The sequence below is a fragment of the Pogoniulus pusillus genome, chromosome 27 (assembly GCF_015220805.1).
Source record: "Pogoniulus pusillus isolate bPogPus1 chromosome 27, bPogPus1.pri, whole genome shotgun sequence".
Taxonomy (NCBI): domain Eukaryota; kingdom Metazoa; phylum Chordata; class Aves; order Piciformes; family Lybiidae; genus Pogoniulus; species Pogoniulus pusillus.
Window position 1 is genome coordinate 1885644 of NC_087290.1, and position 21552 is coordinate 1907195.

The 21552-nt window shown below is 65.8% G+C and overlaps 2 protein-coding genes across 2 annotated transcripts; both read right to left on the reverse strand.

Moving 5' to 3' along the window:
- Positions 1 to 784: 784 nt before the first annotated feature.
- On the reverse strand, positions 785 to 15999 carry LOC135187506 (ras GTPase-activating protein 4-like). The gene is made up of 20 exons (XM_064166271.1): positions 15867 to 15999; positions 11087 to 11143; positions 10166 to 10279; positions 9772 to 9833; positions 9519 to 9651; positions 7875 to 7956; positions 6922 to 7053; positions 6754 to 6845; positions 6401 to 6524; positions 6139 to 6292; positions 5731 to 5795; positions 5434 to 5546; positions 5177 to 5363; positions 4505 to 4642; positions 4063 to 4383; positions 3203 to 3340; positions 2980 to 3115; positions 1251 to 1371; positions 1108 to 1166; positions 785 to 992 (listed from the first exon to the last, which is right to left on the reverse strand). The coding sequence occupies exons 1-20, from the start codon at positions 15929 to 15931 to the stop codon at positions 871 to 873; spliced, it is 2415 nt and encodes an 804-aa protein (XP_064022341.1). The 5' UTR covers positions 15932 to 15999; the 3' UTR covers positions 785 to 870.
- Positions 16000 to 19030: 3031 nt separating this feature from the next.
- On the reverse strand, positions 19031 to 21543 carry LOC135187293 (uroplakin-3b-like protein 1). Its single transcript, XM_064165886.1, has 6 exons — positions 20979 to 21543; positions 20427 to 20570; positions 20105 to 20336; positions 19901 to 19977; positions 19452 to 19581; positions 19031 to 19333 (listed from the first exon to the last, which is right to left on the reverse strand). Exons 1-6 carry the CDS (start codon positions 21025 to 21027, stop codon positions 19228 to 19230), a joined length of 738 nt encoding a protein of 245 aa, XP_064021956.1. The 5' UTR covers positions 21028 to 21543; the 3' UTR covers positions 19031 to 19227.
- Positions 21544 to 21552: the final 9 nt, after the last annotated feature.

Here is a 21552-nt window from a genome sequence, read left to right on the forward strand (position 1 = left end):
GTTCTACCAGCCAGTGCCCTGTTGGTGCCACCAGGCATGATGTCATCAGTGATGCCATGAGGAGCACTGACACCAGTGACACCACCAGCAAGGACCCCAGCAGAGCCACCAGTGATGCCACCATTGTGGCCATTAGAAATGGCACCAGCAGTGTTGTCACCAGCAGTGTTGTCACCAGCAGAGCTTTTACCAGACCACCAGCAGAACCACCAGTGGCACCACCACTGTGACCATCTGAGGTGGCACCCACAGGCCTACCAGTGCCGTCACCAGTGCCACCATGAGCAGCGATGGCACCGGCAGTGGTGGCACCGCTTCCACCACATGCCACCATTGGTGAGGTCAGCAGCAAAAGCATCAGAGGCTTCACCACCAGTGCCTGCCTGGTGCCAACAGCCATGGCACCAAGAGAGACGTCAGTGCTGTCATCACCTGAGGCATGCTGACACCAGTGACATCAGCAGCAGTGCCCCTGGCAGAACCACCAGTGATGCCACCACTGTGGCCACCAGAAATGGCACCAGTGTTGCCAGCAATGCCACCCCCAGGGCCACCACCAGTGTGGCTACCAGCAGAGCTTTCACCATCTCACCATCAGAGCCACGACGGATGGCACCACCAGCAGTGCCAGCAGGAATGACACCAGGAGGGACACCAGTGCTGCCACCAGTGCCACCAGCAGAGTGCTCACCAGTCCCCAGCCCAGCACTGCCCACCTTGACCCGCCAGTGCCTGTCCCCGTGGCCAGCAGTGCCCCCACCAGTGACGCACAGGACAGGGCTGGTGGGTACAAAGAGCCTTTATTGCCACCACCACGGCCCCCGAGGCGTGGGGCCTCTGACCCCCGTGGGTGGGGGACACCAGGGCCGCTCACGTCTGCAGCTGCAGCAGGGCAGGGGCTGGGGGCGCTGGGGGCTGCGCCAGGCGGTGGTGGTCCTCCAGGTCCTCCAGCACCTCGAAGAGTCGGCTCAGCCCCTCGGGCAGCGGGGCACCTGGGGAAGGGGAACAGCAGTGAGACCCCCGCGGCCCCCACAGGGTCCACCACTGCCCCCCAGCCCCTGGGGACATGTCCAGGTCGGTGTCCCCAGGACCCCACCCCGAACCTACCCTCGCCCCGGCGGCCGCTGCGGCTGTGCTCCGGCTCCAGCAGCTCCCAGTACTTCTCCCTGGGGGGATGGGCAGGACGGGAGGTTGCCTTGGCAGCAGGGGGGAGGGGGCGCAAGGGAGCCTGCAGCAGGGCGGGGGCTCACCTGAGGGTCCCCCGGAGGCCCTGGAGGTGGTGGAAGAGTCTCTGTGCCTCCACCGCGGGGTCCAGGGGGTCGCTCCAGTCCTGCAGCGTGACACCGTGCCGGGTGCGGTCACAGCCCAGCCCTGCGGGACAGGGCACTCAGGGTGGCAGGGGACACCCCCCCCAGCACCCCCCAGCACCACACAACTCGGGGGGGAGGGGGGCTGGAAGAAGCCTCTGAGATGCTCCAGCCCAAGCACTCCCCCGGAGCTGACAGCGCCAGGCTGCGGCAGCGCCGCTGCCCCCGGACAGGTCCCTCAGCACCACAGCTTTGAAGCCCCTCCAGGCGCGAAGAGTCCAGCACCTCCCTGGGCAGCCTGGGCAGGGCCTCGGAGCCCCTGCTGGGAAGAAACTCTGCCTGATCTCCATCCAGAACCCCCCCTGGCACCACTCCAGGCCATTTCTTCGTCTCCTGTCACTTGATGCACCTGAGAAGTTCTGGCTCGGGTCCCTCATGCCAAAGACATTGAGAGGTTGGAGCAGGTCCAGAGGAGGACAATGAAGCTGGGGAAGGATCTGCAGAACAGGGCTGGGGGGCAGCAGCTGAGGGAATGAGGTTGATTAGTCTGGAGGGAAAAGGAGGCTGAAGAGAGACCTCATTGCTGTCTGCAGCTCCCTGAGAGGAGGCTGCAGCCAGGTGGGGTTTGGGCTCTGCTCCCTAGGATCAGTTGATGGAAGGAGAGGAACTGGCCTGAAACTGTGCCAGGGGAGGTTAGGTTTGGGATGAGTAAAAGTTTCATTGCTGCAGGAGTGGTCAGGGCTTGGCACAGGCTGCCCAGGGAGCTGGTGGAGTGCCCATGCCTGGAGGTGCTCCAGACAGCTGTGGCCATGACACTGTGGGGCAGGGTTTGGTGGCCGTGGTGGGACTGGGTTGATGCTGGACTGGATGATCCTGGAGGCCTTTTCCAACCCAAACAGTTCTGTGATGTTATGACCTGCACCTGGCTCCAGCCTCCTTTCAGGAAACTCCCTGAGACAAATGAGGCCTCCCCTGAGCCTCCTTCTCTCCAGACTAAACCACCCTCAGCTGCTCCTCCCAGCACTCATGCCCAGCACCCTTCACCAGCTCAGCTGCTCTTTGGCCTGCTCCAGCCCCTCGCTGTCCCTGCAGTGAGAGCCCCAAAACAGAACCCACTCAAGCTGTGCCCTCCCCAATGCCCAGCACAGGGGCACAACCCCTGCCCTGCTCCTGCTGGCCACACCACTGTTGAGCCAGGCCAGGCTGCTGGTGCCCTTCTTGCCCACCTGGGCACACCCTGGCTCATCTCCAGCTGCTGCCAACCAGCACCCCCAGGGCCTTTTCCATGGGGCAGTTTCCAGCCTCTCTGCCCCCAGCCTGGAGCCTCCCTGGGGTGGTTGTGAGCCAAGGGCAGGACCCAGCACTTGGCCTCGTTGAACCTCATCCCACTGACCTTAGCCCCCGGATCCAGCCTGGGCAGTCCCCTCGGCAGAGCTTTATGCCCTCCAGCACATCACCTTGCCCACCCATTCTGCCCTGGGTCACAGCATCCCAGAATGCCAGGGGCTGGAAGGGACCTCCAGAGCTCAGCCAGCCCAAGCCCTGCCAGAGCAGCAGCACCCAGAGCAGGTCACACAGAACACATCCAGGCAGGGATTGAATATCTCCCGAGAGGGAGACTCCACAGCCCCCCTGGGCAGCCTGTGCCAGGGCTCTGCCACCTCCCTGGTACCTGTCCTGTCCTTCTGGTGGCAGCAGCTCCACTTGTCGCCGCGGAAGACGCCCGGGTGGTAGGCGCGGAGCACTCGGGGGTTGCTGCCGCAGACCTTGCGCAGGGCTGAGAGCCACTGGTTCAGCTCGGGGACGCTCTGCGGGGCGCAGGGCATGAGGGCAACCCGGGCTGGGACACCTCCTGCTGCCTGTCGCCCCCCGCCCCGGCCCCCCGCTCTCCCTACCTTGCACTGGAGGTAGGCTGTCTCCTGCCGCCCACCCGCGTCCATGTAGACCACCTGCATGACGTGGGCGCTCCCGAAGCTCTTCTCCTCCACCTTCTCGGCTGCCAGGATGTTGGCCAGGGCGATGGCACCGCTTGGCTGACGGGAGGGAGGGGAGGAACGCAACGTGGGGAGTCAGTGCCACCCATCCTCCCGCCCTGCTGCCGCCCTCACCGTGCCTGGCACCCCTCTACCTCTGCTCCCATCCTCCCGCCCTGCTACCACCTGCACCGTGCCTGGCACCCCTCTACCTCTGCTCCCATCCTCCTGCCCTGCTGCCACCCTCACCGTGCCTGGCACCCCTCTACCTCTGCTCCCATCCTCCCGCCCTGCTGCCGCCCTCACCGTGCCTGGCACCCCTCTACCTCTGCTCCCATCCTCCCGCCCTGCTGCCGCCCTCACCGTGCCTGGCACCCCTCTACCTCTGCTCCCATCCTCCTGCCCTGCTGCCACCCTCACCGTGCCTGGCACCCCTCTACCTCTGCTCCCATCCTCCTGCCCTGCTGCCACCCTCACTGTGCCTGGCACCCCTCTACCTCTGCTCCCATCCTCCAGCCCTGCTGCCACCCTCACCGTGCCTGGCACCCCTCTACCTCTGCTCCCATCCTCCCGCCCTGCTGTCACCCTCACCGTGCCTGGCACCCCTCTACCTCTGCTCCCATCCTCCCGCCCTGCTATCACCCTCACGGTGCCTGGCGCCCCTCTACCTCTGCTCCCATCCTCCCGTCCTGCTGCCACCCTCACCGTGCCTGGCACCCCTCTACCTCTGCTCCCATCCTCCCACCCTGCTGCCACCCTCACCGTGCCTGGCACCCCTCTACCTCTGCTCCCGGGCTCTTGCCGAAGCTGAGCGCCTGGCCGGTGAGGCAGAAGTGGAGCTTCTTGGAGGCGGCGGCGAGCAGCGGCCCCTTGCCCCGTGCCTTGTGCACGAAGAGCAGTCCCTGCTTCAGCACCGCCGCGGGGCAGCCTGGCGCCCGGCCCTCGCCTTCCTCCTCCTCCTCCTCTTCCTCCGGCCCCACCAGCTGGCTGATGAAGTCCTTCATCTGGGCGATGCCTTGCTGCAAGGCGGGCAGCAGCGGGGCCAGCCACGTCTCCTTGGCCCGCCCGGCCGCCGGCTCCATGTTGCCTACCAGCTGGACGGCCTGCGGACCCCCCGGGGATGATGGTGTCACCAGCAGCAGCCCTCCCCAGCCCGACCCAAGTCCCCACTCGGCTGACACCACCACCCTCCGGGGCGTGCCGTGTCCCCCCTCCCCGTCTCACCTTGGCCAGGAGCAGCAGGGTGCGGCTGGTGCGGGCATCGGCGTGCGTCTGCCGCAGGTGGAAGAGCTTGGGGGTCATGATGGCTGGCGAGAAGAAGCGCAGGCAGAGGAAGCTGGTGACAGCCACGAACTTGGCATGCTGAGGTCAGCAGAGGTGGAGAGCAGATGATGCCTCAGGGTCTGTCCCGGCGTGGGACAGCCCCGGCCACCACCGCCACGCACAGGCTAAGGGGGAGATGGTTTGGACAGAAAGAGCGAGATTGGAAGTGGAGAGAAGGGAGAAATGTTTGCCCCTGAGGGTGGGCAGAGCCTGGCCCAGGCTGCCCAGAGAGGTGGGAGCTGCCCCATGGCTGGCAGCAGTGCAGGGCAGGTTGGCTGTGGCTGTGAGCAGCCTGCTCTGGTTGGGGCTGTCCCTGCTGGCTGCAGGGGGTTGCCCTGGACGGCTTTTTAAGTTCCCTCCCAGCCCAACCTCCTTCGTGATTCCATGACACATCCACGCAGCAGGGACGTGGGAGCTGCCTCCCAGCTCCGGGGCTGCCGCCTGGGTGCAGCACAGCTCTGCTGTCCCACTGCTGCCCACCCCTGCTGGGCCGCCACGGACAAGGGAGTCCCATCGGGGACCGCCGCGGCCGCAGCCTGCCTGCCCCCGCTCCGCCCGCGCCCCGCTCCCGACCTGGTGCCGTGGGAAGCGCTCCGCGACGCGCCGGAACAGCTGGCGGAAGGCAGCGCGGATGAGAGGGGGACAGGCCGGGACCGACCTGGCGATGGCGTCCAGCAGCTCGCCCAGGTAGGCCTGCAGGTGCTGGCGGCCTTGCTCGATCACCTCACCCTCCGTCTGCACACGGTGCAGCGCCGAGCAGCTGCGGGCACCGGCGCCGTCAGCCCCGGGGCAGCGCCCTCCCTGCCCGCCCTGCCCCGCACGCCCCTTACCCAGCGTCTTTAGGCTCCACCTTGCCCGGGTCCAGCTCCACCTGCTTCTTCTCCTCGAAGACGCGGGCGATGGTGGGGCCCAGCACGGCGTGCAGGTATGGCATCCCTGTCACCTGCCAGGCGCATCAGGGCATCAGCCGGCGCCACGGCTTCGGCACCCAGCGGCCCCAGGCGGCACAGCAGGGCTCTCTGGGGGACCTCTGCCAACCTCCCACTCCTCTCCCTGCCAGCTAGCCCCACTGGGGCCATCCCAGAGCTAGGGGCAGCTGTGAAGAGCAGGTTTGGGCAGTGTGGCACCTTGAGGAAGGACTCCATCGACTTCGAGGCCAGGGAGTTGCTCCGGAACAAAGTGTTGGGCTCACCTGCCAGAGAGGAGAAGGTCTGTGGCCTTGGCATCGCCACTGGGCAGCTGGCAGACATCTACAGGGGCTCTGCCCTCCACCTGTGGGCATTCCCACGGGAGCTGTGGGGATTTCCTAACCCCCAGACCACCACCTGCTTCCTCCACCACCATCAGCCCACCTCAGCCCAGGAGTTGTTGGGGATGAATGCAACAGGTTCCCCCCCCCCCCCCCCAGAGCACATTGAGATGGGTGAGCCTCAGCACTGTCCCCCACAAAAAAATCACCACACAAGGTCTTGGAGGTTTTGCAGCCCCAGGAGATGGTTGGAAGCCTCCAGCTCTGCTCCCTGCTCCAGCCTTACAGGGCTTGGCCAGCTCCAGCTCGAAGAGCAGGTCCAGGAACTGCTTGACCAGCCCTTGGCCCAAGAAGAGTTTAACCAAGTTGATGGCGACCTCCTGCCGGCACTCAGCTGTGGTGGTTTCATCCAGGAGGGTGACCAGGTGGACTTGGCCATCCTGGCGGGGAGAGGCACCACAATGTGCTGGGCCAAGGGACACACCTGCCTTGGCAGAGAGCCGGGGCAAGGTGGCTGCCCTGGCAGCGCCTGGTATGGGACCCCTCACCTGGCGCCCTGACTTCACCTCCTGGCACAGGAGCTGGACCAGGGGCTCGTAGCAGTGGGAGGGCAGCACCGTCTCATCCCGGAGCTTCACCTGCAGCTGCAGCGAGCCCAGGCTGCCGCGGCGCCTGCAGGAGCACGGGGTGGGGGATGGGTGGGCAGGAGGATGGACGAAGGGCTGCAGAAGACCTTCACCAAGAAGGAGGTAGCCCAAGAGCCCGGCAAAGCTTGGGCAGCCCAGGCAAAGGCAAGTCCAGGAGATGCCCCTCCAAGAGGAGGGTGCTTCCCAGGAATACTCCCTGCCCAAAGCCCCCGTAGGCACCGGGACGGCCCCGACCCTCCAGTGCTGGGACTCACTCATCCGCCCTCGGCTTGGACTTGTCTGGCCACAGCCTGAACCAGCCCTCCTCCTGCCCGGCCACCTCCAGCCCCCGCACGCTGAACACCACCTGGCAGGGGGAGGCAGGAGGCGGTGAGGCAGGCAGTGGGGCAGCCCTGGCAGCGGTGAGGAGGTCGGGGGCTCACCTTGCCCAGGAAGTCATTCCTGCCCACCAGGTCCCAGTCCCACACCTCCACGCACAGCTTCTCCCCGGCGGGCTCGGCCAGCTCGAACTCGAAGGTCTCGTTCCAGCGGGGGTAGCAGGACCTCTTCACCACCTGCGGAGCCAACGGCTTCAGCCCGACGGCACCCCCGGGACGCCAAGCCGGGGATGCCAGGGGACAGGGATGGCTCCTGGCCCAGGCTTGGACTTCTCAGTGGGGACAGTTCTCAGCAGCGGCAGGTGGAGGAGTGGCGGGAGCGGGAGACACGCAGGAGCGGCAGGACCGGGAGCGGCGGGAGGGGGAGGAGCGGCGGGAGCGAGAGACACGGCGGGAGCGGGAGACACGGCGGGAGCGGGAGACACGGCGGGAGCGGGAGACACGGCAGGAGCGAGAGACACGGCAGGAGCGAGAGACACGGCGGGAGCGGGAGACACGGCGGGAGCGGGAGACACGGCGGGAGCGAGAGACACGGCGGGAGCGGGAGACACGGCGGGAGCGAGAGACACGGCGGGAGCGAGAGACACGGCGGGAGCGAGAGACACGGCGGGAGCGAGAGACACGGCGGGAGCGGGAGACACGGCGGGAGCGGGAGACACGGCAGGAGCGGGAGACACGGCGGGAGCGGGAGACACGGCGGGAGCGGGAGACACGGCGGGAGCGGGAGACACGGCGGGAGCGGGAGACACGGCAGGAGCGAGAGACACGGCGGGAGCGGGAGACACGGCGGGAGCGGGAGACACGGTGGGAGCGGGAGACACGGTGGGAGCGGGAGACACGGCGGGAGCGGGAGACACGGCGGGAGCGGGAGACACGGCAGGAGCGAGAGACACGGCGGGAGCGGGAGACACGGCGGGAGCGGGAGACACGGCGGGAGCGGGAGACACGGCGGGAGCGGGAGGCGCAGCGGGAGCGGGAGGCGGTGCGGTGGCACTCACGGTGCTCTCCTGCGCCTTCCCGTTGTAGCGCAGCCGCACGAAGGGGTCGGAGGCTCCGTTCCGGTCCTTCCTGGCTAAATCCCTGCCGAGAAGAGGGGCAATTTGCTAGCGACTTCCCCAAACACCTGCGGGCACCCACTGTGCCCACTGCCCGCCTCAGCTGCCCAGCCGCTCCAGATGCACTCCCACAGAGCAGCAGAGGAGATGAATTCTGCCCTAGGACCTCTGCTAGCAGCTGAGGGTGGCAAGGATGTGCTCTGTACAAGGAAGGATCCCAGATTGCCAGCATGGGGATAGTTGGAAGGGACCTCTGGAGGTCATCCAGTCCAAGCCCACTCCTACAGCAGGGCACCCACAGCAGCTTGCCCAGCAGCACAGTGCCAGGGGGGTTGGAAGCTCTCCACACAAGGACACTCCACAGCCTCTCTGGGCAGCCTGCTCCAGGCCTCCAGCACCCTCACAACAAACAACTTGCTCCTGCTCTGCACAGCCAACCTCCTGCCTGACACTTTGTGCCCCTTGCTGCCCCTTGGCCTGTCCCTGGGCACCACTGAGCAGAGTCTGGCCCCAGGCTCTTGCCCCCCACAGCTCCTTCAGCTCTTGCTGAGCATTGCTCAGCTGCCCTCTGGGGCTGCTCTTCTGCAGGCTCTCAGCCCCAGGGCTCTCAGCCTTTGCCCCTCCCAGAGCTGCTTCAGGCCCCTCAGCATCTTTGCAGCCTCCCCTGGACTCTCTCCAGCACTTCCCTGGCTCTCTGCAACTGGAGAGCCCAGAGCTGGACCCAGCACTCCAGATGTGGACTCCCTAGGGCAGAACAGAGTGGGAGCAGAACCTCCTTTGCCCTGCTGCCCACCCTCTCCTCTCCTCCATGCCCCCCCAGGACACCATTCACCTCCCTGCCCCCCAGGGCACATTGCTGCCCCATGGGCACTTGCTGTCCCCCAGCACTCCCAGCTCCTTCTCCTTGCAGCTGCTCCCCAGCAGGTCCCCCCTCAGCTGTCCTGCTGCAGGAGGTTGTTCCTGCCCAGGGCCAGGACCCTGCACTTGCCCTCGGGGAGCTCCATGAGGTTCCCTCTGCCCAGCTCTGCAGCCTGCCCAGGTCTGGATGGATGGCAGCAGAGCCTGAGGGCTGTCAGCCACTGCCCCCAGTTTGGAACCAGCAGCAAACTGCCTGAGGCTCCACTCTGTGCCTTCATCCAGCTCATTGATGAAGATGTTGACCAAGACCGGCCCCAGTGCTGACCCCTGGGGAACACCTGGCAGCTGCTCCCCATTAGCAGAGCGTTCAAGACCATTTGCTCTGGCTCCAGAGGCATGAGGCATTGCTCTGGGTGCGTGCTGGTGGTACCTGCTTAGCCACACTCATATAAGCCCCAGCCCTGGCCTCAGCCCTGGCCCCTGGGGAACACCACAAGCTGCAGGCCTCCAGCTGCCCTCTGCAGCACTGATCACAACCCTCTGAGCTCTGCCCTTCAGCCAGTACACAACACACCTCACTCCCCACTCTTCCAACCCAGGCTTGCTGAGCTTCCCTTGGAGGACGCCAGGGGAGACAGTGTCACAGGACAAGTGGGAAGACCCTGCTGAGTCACACAGCAGCCACGGCTCACGCTGCCAGCCCCCTCTTGCCGTCAGTGCCCTCCTCACCTGGCCTCCAGCACGGTGCAGCGCAGCTGCCTCCGGTCCCCCTGGCTCCCCAGGACCTCCACCCGCAGGTGGATCTCTCCCTGCACCTCCTCGTCAGGGTCCACCTCGCTGAGGCTCATCCAGCCACTGTATCCTGCGGGCACAGGGGCACCCTCATGGGGGGGTGGCCGTTGCGGGAGGTCCTGGGGACTGGAACGTCATGGGGGTGGGAGATGGGACCTCAGTGGAGCCCTCCCAGCCACGGGCCCCCTACCCTTGGGGTTGTCCACCAGCATGTCCCGGGTGATGCAGACCTTCCCGATAACATCATCGCGGCTGGAACACAAAAGCCAGGAGCAGGGCATGGGCTGGCACCAGAGCTCCACCAGGCCCCAGGCAGCACAGCCCCTGCCCTGTGTGTCGGTGGAGTGGCACAATGGCACTCTGGTGCCCTGGCCTGAAGCCACCACGGTGCTTCTGTACCCACATCAGCCACCCTTTGCTGCCAGCTGGAAAACAGCCTTGGCAAAGAGCTTCACCAGTTTGTACCCCACAGCCCAGCCCAGCCAGGTGGCTACTGCCAGGTCTGGTCTCTGGCATCTACAAGGAGGTTGAGCCACCAACCTCTGAGTCCCCATGCCAAGCCCCCAGTGCCAGCCTTGCCATACCTGAGTGCGTCCTCATCCATGACGTAGATGGAGATGCTGTGGAAGGTGGGCTGAAGGTGCACCTCGTATTCCTCCCCCCAGAAGGGGGACAGTGTCTTCCACACCGTGGCAGTCCTGCAGGGCAGACAGCACTGGTGACAGGGAGGGACTCACAGCCCCCTCCCCAGCCCTGGCAGCTTCCCAACTTTCGGTGACACATGGCTGGAGGCAGCCACAGTTTTGAGCCCTCAGCTCTGTCTCTGTCCTTGCTCTTGCCCTGCCTTGTGCTCTGGGCTAGCAAGACACGGGAGGCTGCTTACAGGGTGGCAAGTGGCCATGAGCTGTTAGACATCACAGTCCATGTCTGGAGAGCTGACTCAGCCCAAAGCAAGGAACAGCAGCAACGACAATAACAACAACAAAAAAGAGGAGGAAGAAGGAAGAGGATGAAGGAAGGAGGAAGGAGAAGGAAGAAAGAGGAGGATGGAGGAGGAGGGAGGAAAATGAGGAAGGAGGAGGAAGAAGAGGGAAGGAGGAGGAGGAAGGAGAAGGAAGTAGGAGGAGGAGGGAGAAGGAAGTAGGAGGAGGAAGGAGGAAGGAGGAAGGAGGAGGAGGGAGGAAGGAGGAGGAGGGAGGAAGGAGGAGGAGGGAGGAAGGAGGAGGAAGAAGGAAGAAGGAGGAAAGAGAAGGAAGAAGGAAGGAGAGAGAAGGAGAGAGAAGGAAGGAGGAGGGAAGGAGAAGGAAGGAGGAGGAGGAAGGAGAAGGAAGGAGAAGAGGGAAGGAGGAAGAAGAAGAAGCAGAAGAAGAGGAAAAGGAGGCGGAAGAGAAAGAAGAAGAAGGGAGGAGGAAGAGAAGACGAGAGGAAAGCATTGCGCCCTCAGCAGGGAGGATGGAGGAAGTCTGCCGGCACGCCGGGGCGCTGCCGGGGCCAGAGAGCCTCACCTGATGATGGCCTCATCGTCGATCTTCACGACGCAGTATGGGTCACTGCTGCCCGTGCTGGAAGGACACAGCGTGGCTCTGTCAGCGCCCCCAGCCGCCGCCCCGGGCCCGGCCCCACGGCGCTCTCACGGCTGTGGGCACCCAAGACTCAGCCCTGCAAAGGGGGGACCCGGCGGGCAGGGAGCTACGGGGCGCTGGGGGACGAAGGCTTCAGTGGGTGGGTCTGGCCAGCACTGCCGGCCCGTGGTGGCCCCGGTGCCCTGCCAGCCCGGGGAAGCGCATCCCGGAGCGTGTCCGGCGCCAGCTCCCGCAGCGGCACTTAGCCTCTTCCCGCAGGAAGGTGAAGAAACAAACAAACCAACCCCACCCTTTCCCGAAAGCGCTGCAGGCCCCCACGGCCCCGGCACACGCTCCGGCAGCGCGGCCCCGGCAGCTGCGTGGGCAGGGGACCCCCCGGGTGGCGGCGAGGGTGCGAAGGGCGGGCAGCACGTGCCGGGGCTGCTGGCAGCCGCCGCCAGGTCCCGGCCCCGTTACCCGCCCGGGGACTACCCGGGTCAGCCTCCCGTGCCAAAAGCCTCGGCGCCGGGTCACAGCTGACTGCCCCAGCCCGGCGGAGAGGAGCTGACTCGGTGCCAGGCAGGCGTGGGGGCTCTGGCCCGAGGCAGAGGAGCCAGCGGGACGTGGGTGCTGGCCAAGAGGGTGTAAAGGTTGTGGCTCCAGCTGGCACGGAGCTGCTCCGAGCAGGATTACTCATTAACACCCATCCCGGCAGCTTCCACTGCCGGCCCTGAGCACCCTGGAGAAGGCAGGGAGTGTATAGGGCTGGGGTTTGGGCACCTAGAGCATGGAGGGACTGCCCCATCCCATAGCCAGGGAGGTGGAGAGGCAGATGCTGGGGGACACTGAGAAGGCTTGGGGATTTCATCAGCCAGCTGTGAGCACCCTGAAGGCAGGGAGTGCATGAGGCTGGGGTTTGGGCACCTAGAGCATGGAGTGACTGCCCCATCCCATAGCCAGGGAGGTGGAGAGGCAGATGCTGGGGGACACTGAGAGGGACTGGAGAATTGAAAGAGGCTGGGGAGGTGAGAGGGCTTGGGGAGGTCATCAGCCAGCCGTGAGCACCCTGGAGGAGGTGGGGAGTGCATGGGCTGGGGACTCTGAGCACGGAGTGACTTCCTCATCCCAAAAGCAGGGAGGTGGAGAGGCAGCTGCTGGAGGCATTGAGAGGGGCTGGGGAATTGAAAGAGCTTGGGAGATTTGTGAAGTCAGACCTGAGTGTCCCGGAGAAGCAGGGAGGGGGGACTCTGGGGATGCTGAGGTTGGAGCAACTTCCTCATCCAAAAGCAGGGAGGGAGGTGGAAGGGCAACTGCTGGGGGGATTGAGAGGGGCTGGGGGATTCATCAGACAGCCCCGAGCACCCTTTTGAAGGTGCACAGGTCCTGCAGGGATCCCGAGCACAGAGTGTCTTCCCCATCGCCAAAAGCAGAGAAATGGAGAGCCAGTTGCTGGGGGACCGAGCGGGGCCGGGGGACCGAGCGGGGCCGAGGGACCCAGCGGGGCCGGGGGGACCGAGCGGGGCCGGGGGACCGAGCGGGGCCGGGGGACCGAGCGGGGCCGGGGCGCTCCCTGCCGGGCCAAGCACAGCCGCGGGGGTTTCTCCAGGCACAGCGCTGGCATCCCCAGCCCCACCCCAACCACCCCCCAGGCATTTCGGCCGCGCTCGGCGCCGGCAGCACAGGCAGGTTGCTAGGAGCAGCTTTCTGCCTGCCTGCTCCCATCTCCAGCTTCCCCCCGGAGAGGGTTTAATGAGGGCAGCGGATGGAGAGCCGGAGCCGGCTGCTGACAGCTCCTGCCGCACACGAACCGCGGAGCGGGCAGGCGGCAGCAAGCGAACATCTGCCTGTGCCCAGCAACGCCGGGCAGGCTCCCGGCGGGGGCTGCCTCTACTCTGGCAGCGGGAAAACCTTGTTCCCAGCCTGGGGACACGCTGCCATCCCCTGGGACGCAGGTTGCCATGAGACCGCTGCGTGTGGCACTCGGGCACGCCGTGCTCCGGCGATTAAACCCCGCAGCACAACAAACTCATCCTCCCGCCTGCTGCAGAGGGGGCCGAGGGCTGCGGAGCGTCCCCAGCCCTGCGCGCTAGGCAGTGCCCGGGAGATGCTGGGGAGGAGACTGATGTGGCTGGCAGGCTCCCAGCGGGCACTGGGCATTCTGCTGACACCCACGCAGAGCGCAGCTCCCTTTGGCCACCCGCCCTGGTCCCTCCACGCCAGCGTGGGTGGCAAGGCTGAGTGGTTTGGTCGAGGGGAAGGCGCTAGGAAAGGGGAAGGTTGGGCTTTGAAAGGAGGAAATGAAGCTTTAGCGATTAAGAGCAGGGTATAAACTAGGGAGGGGGAACAAACACGCATGCCCCCTGCCGCCATCCGTGCCAGCACAGCTCCGGGGGCTGAGGGACTGAGCCGTGCCCTGCCCTTGGGGAGTGGAATAAGATCAAATCAAAGAAGCAAACCCAGATCGTTTCCCCTCTCCTCCTGCAGTGAAGCTGCCCAGGGAGGGGTTTTCGCAGTGCTGCTCAGCTGGGAAGGGGCTAAGGCTCCTGCTCCCTGCAAGTGGGGCCAAGGGCAGAGCCCACTCGGGGCTGAGCTGAAGCCTGGCTGGGTTCTGGCCTCCCAGCGGGCAGAGAGGTGCCAGAGGGGAAGGCAGCAGCAGGTTTCCTGCTTCTTTATGGGCACTTTCACGCTTTGGTGGCTGCATGGTGCCAGACTGGGCAGGCACTGGCTTGGAAAGAAAAGCCAAACAGCAGCTCTCCTGCAGTGGGAGGGGGTGGGAGGCCTGTGGGCACAACGGCCAGGGGGCTGGCTTCAACATTAAACCCTCCTGAAATCACACAGGAGAGGAGGGGGCTGCCGGTGGCATGGCTCCTTGGAGCAGGGGGGCACCAGAGGTGCCACGAACTGCAGCTGCATCAGCTAAATACTGCACCTGTAGGTCCTTGGGTGAATCCCATGGGGGTTTGGGGGTGCCCAAAGCAAGGTCTGACCTGCAAATATACCCAGGGCTGGCACCCCACAGGGGCCACAAACTGCAGCAGCATCAGCTAAATCCTGCACCTGTAGGTCCTCGGGTGAGGTCCATGGGGGTTTGGGGGTGCCCCAAGCAAGGTCTGACCTGCAAACATCCCCAGGGCTGGCACCCCCCAGAGGAATTTCCCCAGTGGCGATTCCGAAGGCTGTGCCAGGGCAGAGGATCTCCCCAGCCGCAGGGGAGAGGGAGGGCAGCCAGACACGGCCAAGGTCAGGCGGCGGGGGGCGGGGGGGTGGTGTCAGCGTGTCGGAGCTGGTGGTCACAATTCCTTCCCCACTCCTCCTGCTCAAAGCTCCCAGTCTGGAACCCCAGAGCCTCCCCAGAAAAAAACCTCAAACCAGCCTCGGGAAAGCCCAGAGCCTCCAAAGCCACCCCAGAGCCTGCTCCTCGAGCAGGTCGGAACTCCGAGCAAGGAGCTGTGCCAAGGGATTTAAGACCCAGGCTCTGACACATGGGGTTTAAAAAAGGAAAGAGAGAGGAAAAAAAACCCTCCTGTTTCTTTCCCTGTTTATCCTCTTTTTCCATGACGGCTGCAGGGATTTTTGCTGGTTTTCCGGCAGCCCTGACCCTGCCCTTCTGCCGAGCTCCTCAGCAGCCTCCTCGGTGGCTCACGACCACCCTGGTGCTGGCCTCCTGTCCCAACACTGTCCCCACAGTCCTCCTCCTCCCCCTCCCCTGCCCCCAGCCCTGTCCCGGTAAGGATCAGAGCAATGAGAACACCACCAGGCGAGGCAGACAGCCTTTGGGGGGCTGCCAAGGAGGGAAAGCCCAACTCGGGGGGTGCCAGTGGGAGCACCCAGAATGCAGCCAGGCAGGCTGGGAATGGTGAGAGGGTGACAGAGCCTCTGGGGCTCCTTCCTGCTCCTTTTGGGGACAGCTGTCCTGTGGGTCCTGCTGCTCGGTCAAGGGTCCCAGCTGAAGGGCCAGCTGCAGGTGGGGGGTGCACGGTGGGGGCAGCCCTGCCCCGCGGTAGCACAGGGGGAACCTCCGAAGTGATTGCCCTGCTTGGGGTATCCTAAAGGACTGGGTGCTACTGGGTGCTACTTAAAGCCATCCCAGAGGGTGTCCCCAAATCAGGGGAGGCATCACAGCACTCCTGAGGGAGCCCCCAAAGCACACAGAAGTACTGGGGACAGCCAGAAGTATCCTGGGGCAAATCCTTAAAATCGAGATGCTGCTGGGGGACACCTCAAGGCCACCCCGGGAGAGCCTCCAGTGCCAGAGGATCCCAAAGCCATACTGGGGGGAACCCCCCAAAGCACAGGCACAGCTGGGTGGACACCCCAAACCCACTCTGTGGTGGAACCCTCAATGCAAGAGGAGCCCAAAACCGTCCTGGAGACAACCTCCAATGCAAGGGGACCCCAAAGCCACCCTAAGGGGGACCCCCCCAAAGCACAGACACTGCTGAAGTGGATGCCTCAAAGCCACCCTGGGGTAATCCCTAGGGTGGGGGGGGCGACCCAAAAGCCATCCCGGAGGCAGCCCCCAAAGGACAGGCACTGTTGGGAGGCAACCAAAGCCATTCTAGGCAAGCCCCCAGAGCAGGAGGGACAACCTAAAGCTGCCCCGGGAGTGTCCCCAAAGCGCGGGGACCTGTCAGGGGGACACCTGACAGCACTCCGAGGGTAGAGGGGGTCCCTCTCCGGGTGTCTCCTCCAGAGCCCTCCTCACTCCCACTCTGCCACTCACATGTCCTTGGCGGGCAGGTTCCTGCCCTCCACGATGCGGATGGAGAGGGCGCTCCGCCGGGCCATGGCGGGCAGCGGAGCCGAGCCGAGCCGAGCCGAGCCGAGCTGAGCTGAGCTGCGCCGAGCCGAGGGAGCCGAACGTAGCCTCGAACCCGCGGACAGATTGCCCAGCGCCCATGTGCAGGCGGACACCTCCGCCTGCCAATCACCGCGGGGAACGGGCCAAGGGGCGGGATAAGAGGCGGGACAGGAGCCTCGTTCCTGGCTGTGATTGGGTGACAGGATCGGCTGCGGGCCAATGGGCGGAGCTCGGCGGCAGAGGCGGGGCCATGGCGGCAGTGGGAGGGGCCGGAGGCGGTCGGGCGCTCGCTGGGTCCCCCCGGGGCTCCGACCGGCGCCACCCTGCGCTGGCACCGAGGGACCGGAGAGACCGAGGCTGGGGTCCTGCGGCGTCCCAAGCACCAGCGCCGGCCTCTCGCCGCTGCCCTGCTCCCCAGCGCTGCGGCTCCTGGGCCTGCGACCTTTTCATCCGGCCCCAGACGCAGCATCCCTGGAGGCACTGGGGTCATATCTGGGGGGCTTGGTGTCATAAGGGGGCAGAGTGGAGCCTCAGGCAGTTTGCTGCTGGGGGCAGTGGCTGACAGCCCTCAGGCTCTGCTGCCATCAGCCAGACCTGGGCAGGCTGCAGAGCTGGGCAGAGGGAACCTCATGGAGCTCCCCGAGGGCAAGTGCAGGGTCCTGGCCCTGGGCAGGAACAACCTCCTGCAGCAGGACAGCTGAGGGGGGACCTGCTGGGAAGCAGCTGCAAGGAGAAGGAGCTGGGAGTGCTGGGGGACAGCAAGTGCCCATGGGGCAGCAATGTGCCCTGGGGGGCAGGGAGGCAAATGGTGTCCTGGGGGGGGGCACGGAGGAGAGAAGAGTGTGGGCAGCAGGGCAAGGGAGGTTCTGCTCCCACTCTATTCTGCCCCAGGGAGACCACACCTGGAGTGCTGGGTCCAGCTTTGGGCTCCTCAGTTGCAGAGAGCCAGGGAAGTGCTGGGGAGAGTCCAGAGGAGGCTGCAGAGCTGCTGAGGGGCCTGGAGCAGCTCTGGGAGGAGCAAAGGCTGAGAGCCCTGGGGCTGAGAGCCTGCAGAAGAGCAGCCCCAGAGGGCAGCTGAGCAATGCTCAGCAAGAGCTGAACCAGCTGGGGGGGGCAAGAGCCTGGGGCCAGACTCTGCTCAATGGCACCCAGAATGAGGTACAGGAGAAGGGGCACAAAGTGTCAGGCAGGAGGTTGGCTGTGCAGAGGAGGAGCAAGTTGTTTGTTGTGAGGGTGCTGGAGGCCTGGAGCAGGCTGCCCAGAGAGGCTGTGGAGTGTCCTTGTGTGGAGAGCTTCCAACCCCCCTGGCACTGTGCTGCTGGGCAAGCTGCTGTGGGTGCCCTGCTTTAGGAGTGGGCTTGGACTGGATGATCTTCAGAGGTCCCTTCCAGCCTCACCCTGCAGGGGCTCTGGGATAAATACAGGAGTGGGGACAGGACCTGCCTCAATGTTAGGAGTTGCTCAGCACCCAAAGCCAGGGCTCAGGGCTGGCAGACACTGCTTGTCCTTGGCATTTGTGCCTGGGCACCACAAGGACAGGACAGGGACATGATAGGGACATGCTGAGGACACACTGCCCCTCTGCCTCCCCCACACATGGAACAGAGTGATGAGGCAAGTCCCCTGCCACCGTCACTTGTGTGTTCCCCTCTGCCCCCTCTAGCCCTGGTGGCTCAGGGCTGCATGTCCCCTCCAGCAGCACCTGTGTGACAGGGCACAGAGCCCCCAGCCACCCCCTGCCACCCTGGGGAGGGGGCTTCATTCTGAGGGGGCTTTAGGGACCCATTTCTGCTGGGGCTGAGCTCTGTGGGCTCCATGGAGTGGCTCAGTGCAGGGGGGCACAGGTTGCTGATGTCCCTGGTACCCTGGTGAGGGCACCGTGCCCACGGGGCAGGGCTCAGTGTGACACCACCCTCTGCATGGTGCCCACAGGGAAATAGTGGTGTTCATGTGTGTGTCTGGGAGGGGGTGGGTGTGCCCCTGCCTGATGCCACCCAAAGAGGTGCACTGCCACCTTGCTCTGCTCTCCAGCCTCTGCAGCACTGGGGAGATCTCTTCCTGCCCGGGCAGAATCGGGCCCCACATCCCTCAGTGCAGGATCGAGGACCCACACCCTGGGGCAGGAACAGGAACTCAGGACCAGCCCCTCCACGGTGCACTTCCCCTCCTCCCAGTGCAGGATCAGGCCCCACATCCCCCCAGGGCAGGAGCAGGGCCCCACATGCTGGGGCAGGATCAGGAATCAGCTCCACCATATCCAGCCTTTGGTGCAGGGTCAGGCCCAGCACAGAAAGTTCCAGTGCAGGGTCAGGGAACAACATCCTGGGGCAGGAACAGGGATTCTGGACCAGGTTCCCCAAAGCCCCTGGTACAGGATCAGCACCTGCCCCCCCAGGGCAGGATCATGCCTGGTGCAGAATGAGGCCCCACACCCCCCAGAGAGGGATCAGGGACCCTCATGCCTGGTGCAGAATGAGGCCCCACACCCCCCAGAGAGGGATCAGGGACCCTCATGCCTGGTGCAGAATGAGGCCCCACACCCCCCAGAGAGGGATCAGGGACCCATGCTCTGGTGCAGGATCAGGCTCCGTGCTGCTGGTCCCCTCTTGCCTTCTCATGGCCGTTGAGGGAGGATCAGCAGCACCCAGGCAGGGCTGGGCCAATCTGTGCCTGGAGGAGACCCTCCTCTGTGTCTGGGACAGGACATGGCTGTGGGGTGAGAGGGCATGGGGAGAAACCCTCCCTTATACCACCCCCCAACTCCTGGGGGATGTCTGTGCCCTCACCCCAGTGCCAGGGCTGCTGGGGGTCAGCCTCCCCTCTCTGCCTCTTACCCCAGGGGGCTTGTCCCCATTCAAAGCGGGTGCAGGTGGCACCACATGCCCCAGGCCGGGGCTGAAAAGGCTTCTCCCACTCCACAGCAGCCCTGGACACATCTTGCCGCGGGTGGCAGCCGTGCCACACCCAGCAGCGGGGCGCAGAGCCCTGCCTGGGCAGGCGGGGACAAAGCCACCAGGGCTGCAGGAGGTGATGCAGCGAGCGCCAGCCCCAGGGGGCACACACAGGAGGGGCTGCTGGCACAAAGCGCTCGGAAGGGCCTTTAATGGTTCCTCTCCTGCTCCATCACAGCTCCCTGCGGCGCTGGTCCACGGCCGTGCCCCCCACGGCGGTGGGCATCGTGCCACCGGCGCCGGTGGGGCAATCGCGAGGGCACCCAGAGGTGCAGGGCGAGGTGCTGAGGTGCTGGGGGGTGGCAGGGGGCAGCGGAGCGCCGCGGCGGGGCTCAGAGGCGGGCAGCTGGCTGGTCGTAGACGTGGTGGGTGTTGTACCTGCGCACCGACACCGCCTCCGGCTTGCTGAAGCTGCTGCTGCAGCCACAGGTGTCCGAGCTGCGGAGGGATCGGGGGGTGAGGGACGAAGGTGGAGGCCACGGGGTGCCAGTGTCACCCTCTGAGGCCAATCCCATGGGGCCAGCACTCGTCAGAGCTGCTGGGCAGTGGCACTCACCCCCAGAAGACCAGCATGGCCAGCAGGCCAGCCAGCAGGATGGCGAAGAGGATGGAGAGGATGGTGGTGATGGCGATCATGGCACCGCTGTGCCCACTGCCCGGCACTGGGATGCTGCTGGGCTGCTTGGCTGTGGAGAGAAAGGCAGGGGAGGGAGCAGGATGTGCACCTCAGGGCAGTGGTGGGGGGGGCCCAGCCAGGGCATGGGCACACTCCTGGGCGCTGGCAGGTGCCAAACGCAGTGTGCAGACCCTACGTGTCACACCGCAGGGTGCCAGTGTACCCCAGCAGGAGCCACAGCAGTGCCCTGCCTCAGTTTCCCCACTCGCAGGATCCCTGCAGCCCAAGCTGCTGGTGCTCAGTGTGCAGCTGCACCCCGTGCCCGCCCTGCGCCCCCTCCCCCAGCAGCCAAGGGCCGGGGGGCAGGAGGAGCACCCTGGCAGTGCTACCTGTCCGCAGGGTGATGGGCTTTGACCACCTCGTCTCTGCCACAGGGCTGGAGCCGTTCCAGACGAGGAACTTCACCCTGGCACGGGAGGGGAGGTTTGGATGTGCTCCCCCAAGCCGAGGGGCTTCTGGCAGGCTCGGGGTGGGGGGAGGGGGGGGGAAGGGGGAGAGGGGAGGGGTGGGCACATGCCCATGAGCAGGCTCACTGGTAGGTGCCGGGGCTGGGCAGGGGGCCGTTGCAGCTGGGTCTGGAGGCGTCGTTGGCACAGCTGGTCTCGCTGCCCACCCGCAGCACCGTGATGTCCCCGGAGGGCTTGGGGCAGGGGTAGCTGAGCAGGGTGGTGTTGAGGGTCATGTAGGCAGGGGTGGCGTCGGGGAACTCCTGGAACGCCCGCTCGGGGCTCCCCGGTGCCAGGCTGTTGTTGAAGTCCTTCACGGCTGCGGGGATGGGGACGTGGGGACGGGAGTGAGGAGGGAGCCTTGCGGATCCTCCCAGCCCCGGGGCCGCTCCCGCTGCCCTCCACCTACCGTCGGGCACGGCCACCACCAGCCAGATCTCCTCGGTGGTCAGGTCCTTAAAGACGCAGCGAGGCTGCTCCAGCACGAAGGTGGAGGTGGTGATCTGCCCCCCCAGGTCAGCGCTGGCCAGCGTCGGGGTGTAGTTGATCGTCTCTGCGGTGGGAAGCCACGGGGGAAGTGCAGCAAGGGTGTGTGGACCCCTCCCCTGCAGCCCCTGGCCCCACAGCTCCTGGGGCTCGGCAAGGGGACAGGGCCAGGAGGGAGCCGACCCCTCGTGCCCTTCCCACCCCTCCCCCCTCCCCAGTTTTGAGCTCAGACCCAAGGTGGTTCGTCAAAAGGAGCACCAAAACCCCCCCTGTGCCACCACCCCCCTGCGAGACCCCCAGAGCACCCCACGCTGTGCCAGCAGCCCAGGAAGGTGACGCCAGGGACATAAGGGGGTAGCAGCCCAGAACAGGGGAGGGGGCAGCGGCTGCCCTGCACCCCTAGGTGCGGGCAGGGCGCAGCACCACGGGTGGGGGACGCGGGGACCCCCCAGCCCGCCGGCGTCGGTGCACTCACCCAGGCCGTGGGCCGTGGCCAGGAGCAGCAGCAGGAGCAGCGGGGCCATGGTGCGGGCGCCTGGGTGCCGCGGGCGGCAGTGCGGGCGGCAGTGCGGGCGGCACCGCTCCGCGTCCCCACGGGACCCGCCCGCGGCTGCCAGCCTCCCACATTCCTGCGGCGGCCCCGTGGCAAACAGGTCCTGCTCGTTCCCCCGGGTGCCAGCCCAACGCCCGCACGCCCGCCAGCGAGGGCAGCCGAGAACTGCCGCGCCCGCCGCACCGCGGGGCTCAGCGATGCCAGCCCCGCGCCGTGCCCGCAGCAGGGCCACCGCTCTGCCGCCGCCGACGGCAAGTTCACCGTCTGGGCTGGAAGGGGCCTCCAGAGCTCGCTCGCTCCTGCCCCCCTGCACTCAGCAGGGACATCTCCACCAGCCCAGGCCACCCGGGGACCCGTCAAGCCTCATCTTGAATGCCTCCAGGGAAGGGGCCTCAAGCACCTCCCTGGGGAACCTGTTCCAGAGCTCCACCAGCCTCATAGTCCAGAATTTGTTGCTAAGGTCCAGGCTGAGTCTGCTCTGCTCAAGCCTGCAGCC

Bases quoted from the DNA above. Each gene is read 5' to 3' on its own strand.
- LOC135187506 (XM_064166271.1), bottom strand. From the start codon at position 15,931: ATGGCCCGGCGGAGCGCCCTCTCCATCCGCATCGTGGAGGGCAGGAAC. The intron at 7,957-9,518 runs GTGAGGAGGGCA...TCTTCTCGGCAG, and splicing joins TGCACCGTGCTGGAGGCCAG to GGATTTAGCCAGGAAGGACC. The intron at 5,364-5,433 runs GTAAGGGGCGTG...CGGTGCCCGCAG, and splicing joins GTGGAGCCTAAAGACGCTGG to CTGCTCGGCGCTGCACCGTG.
- LOC135187293 (XM_064165886.1), bottom strand. From the start codon at position 21,027: ATGGCCCCGCTGCTCCTGCTGCTGCTCCTGGCCACGGCCCACGGCCTG. The intron at 20,337-20,426 runs GTAGGTGGAGGG...CCATCCCCGCAG, and splicing joins GGTGGTGGCCGTGCCCGACG to CCGTGAAGGACTTCAACAAC. The intron at 19,334-19,451 runs GTGAGTGCCACT...ATCCCTCCGCAG, and splicing joins GCCATGCTGGTCTTCTGGGG to CTCGGACACCTGTGGCTGCA.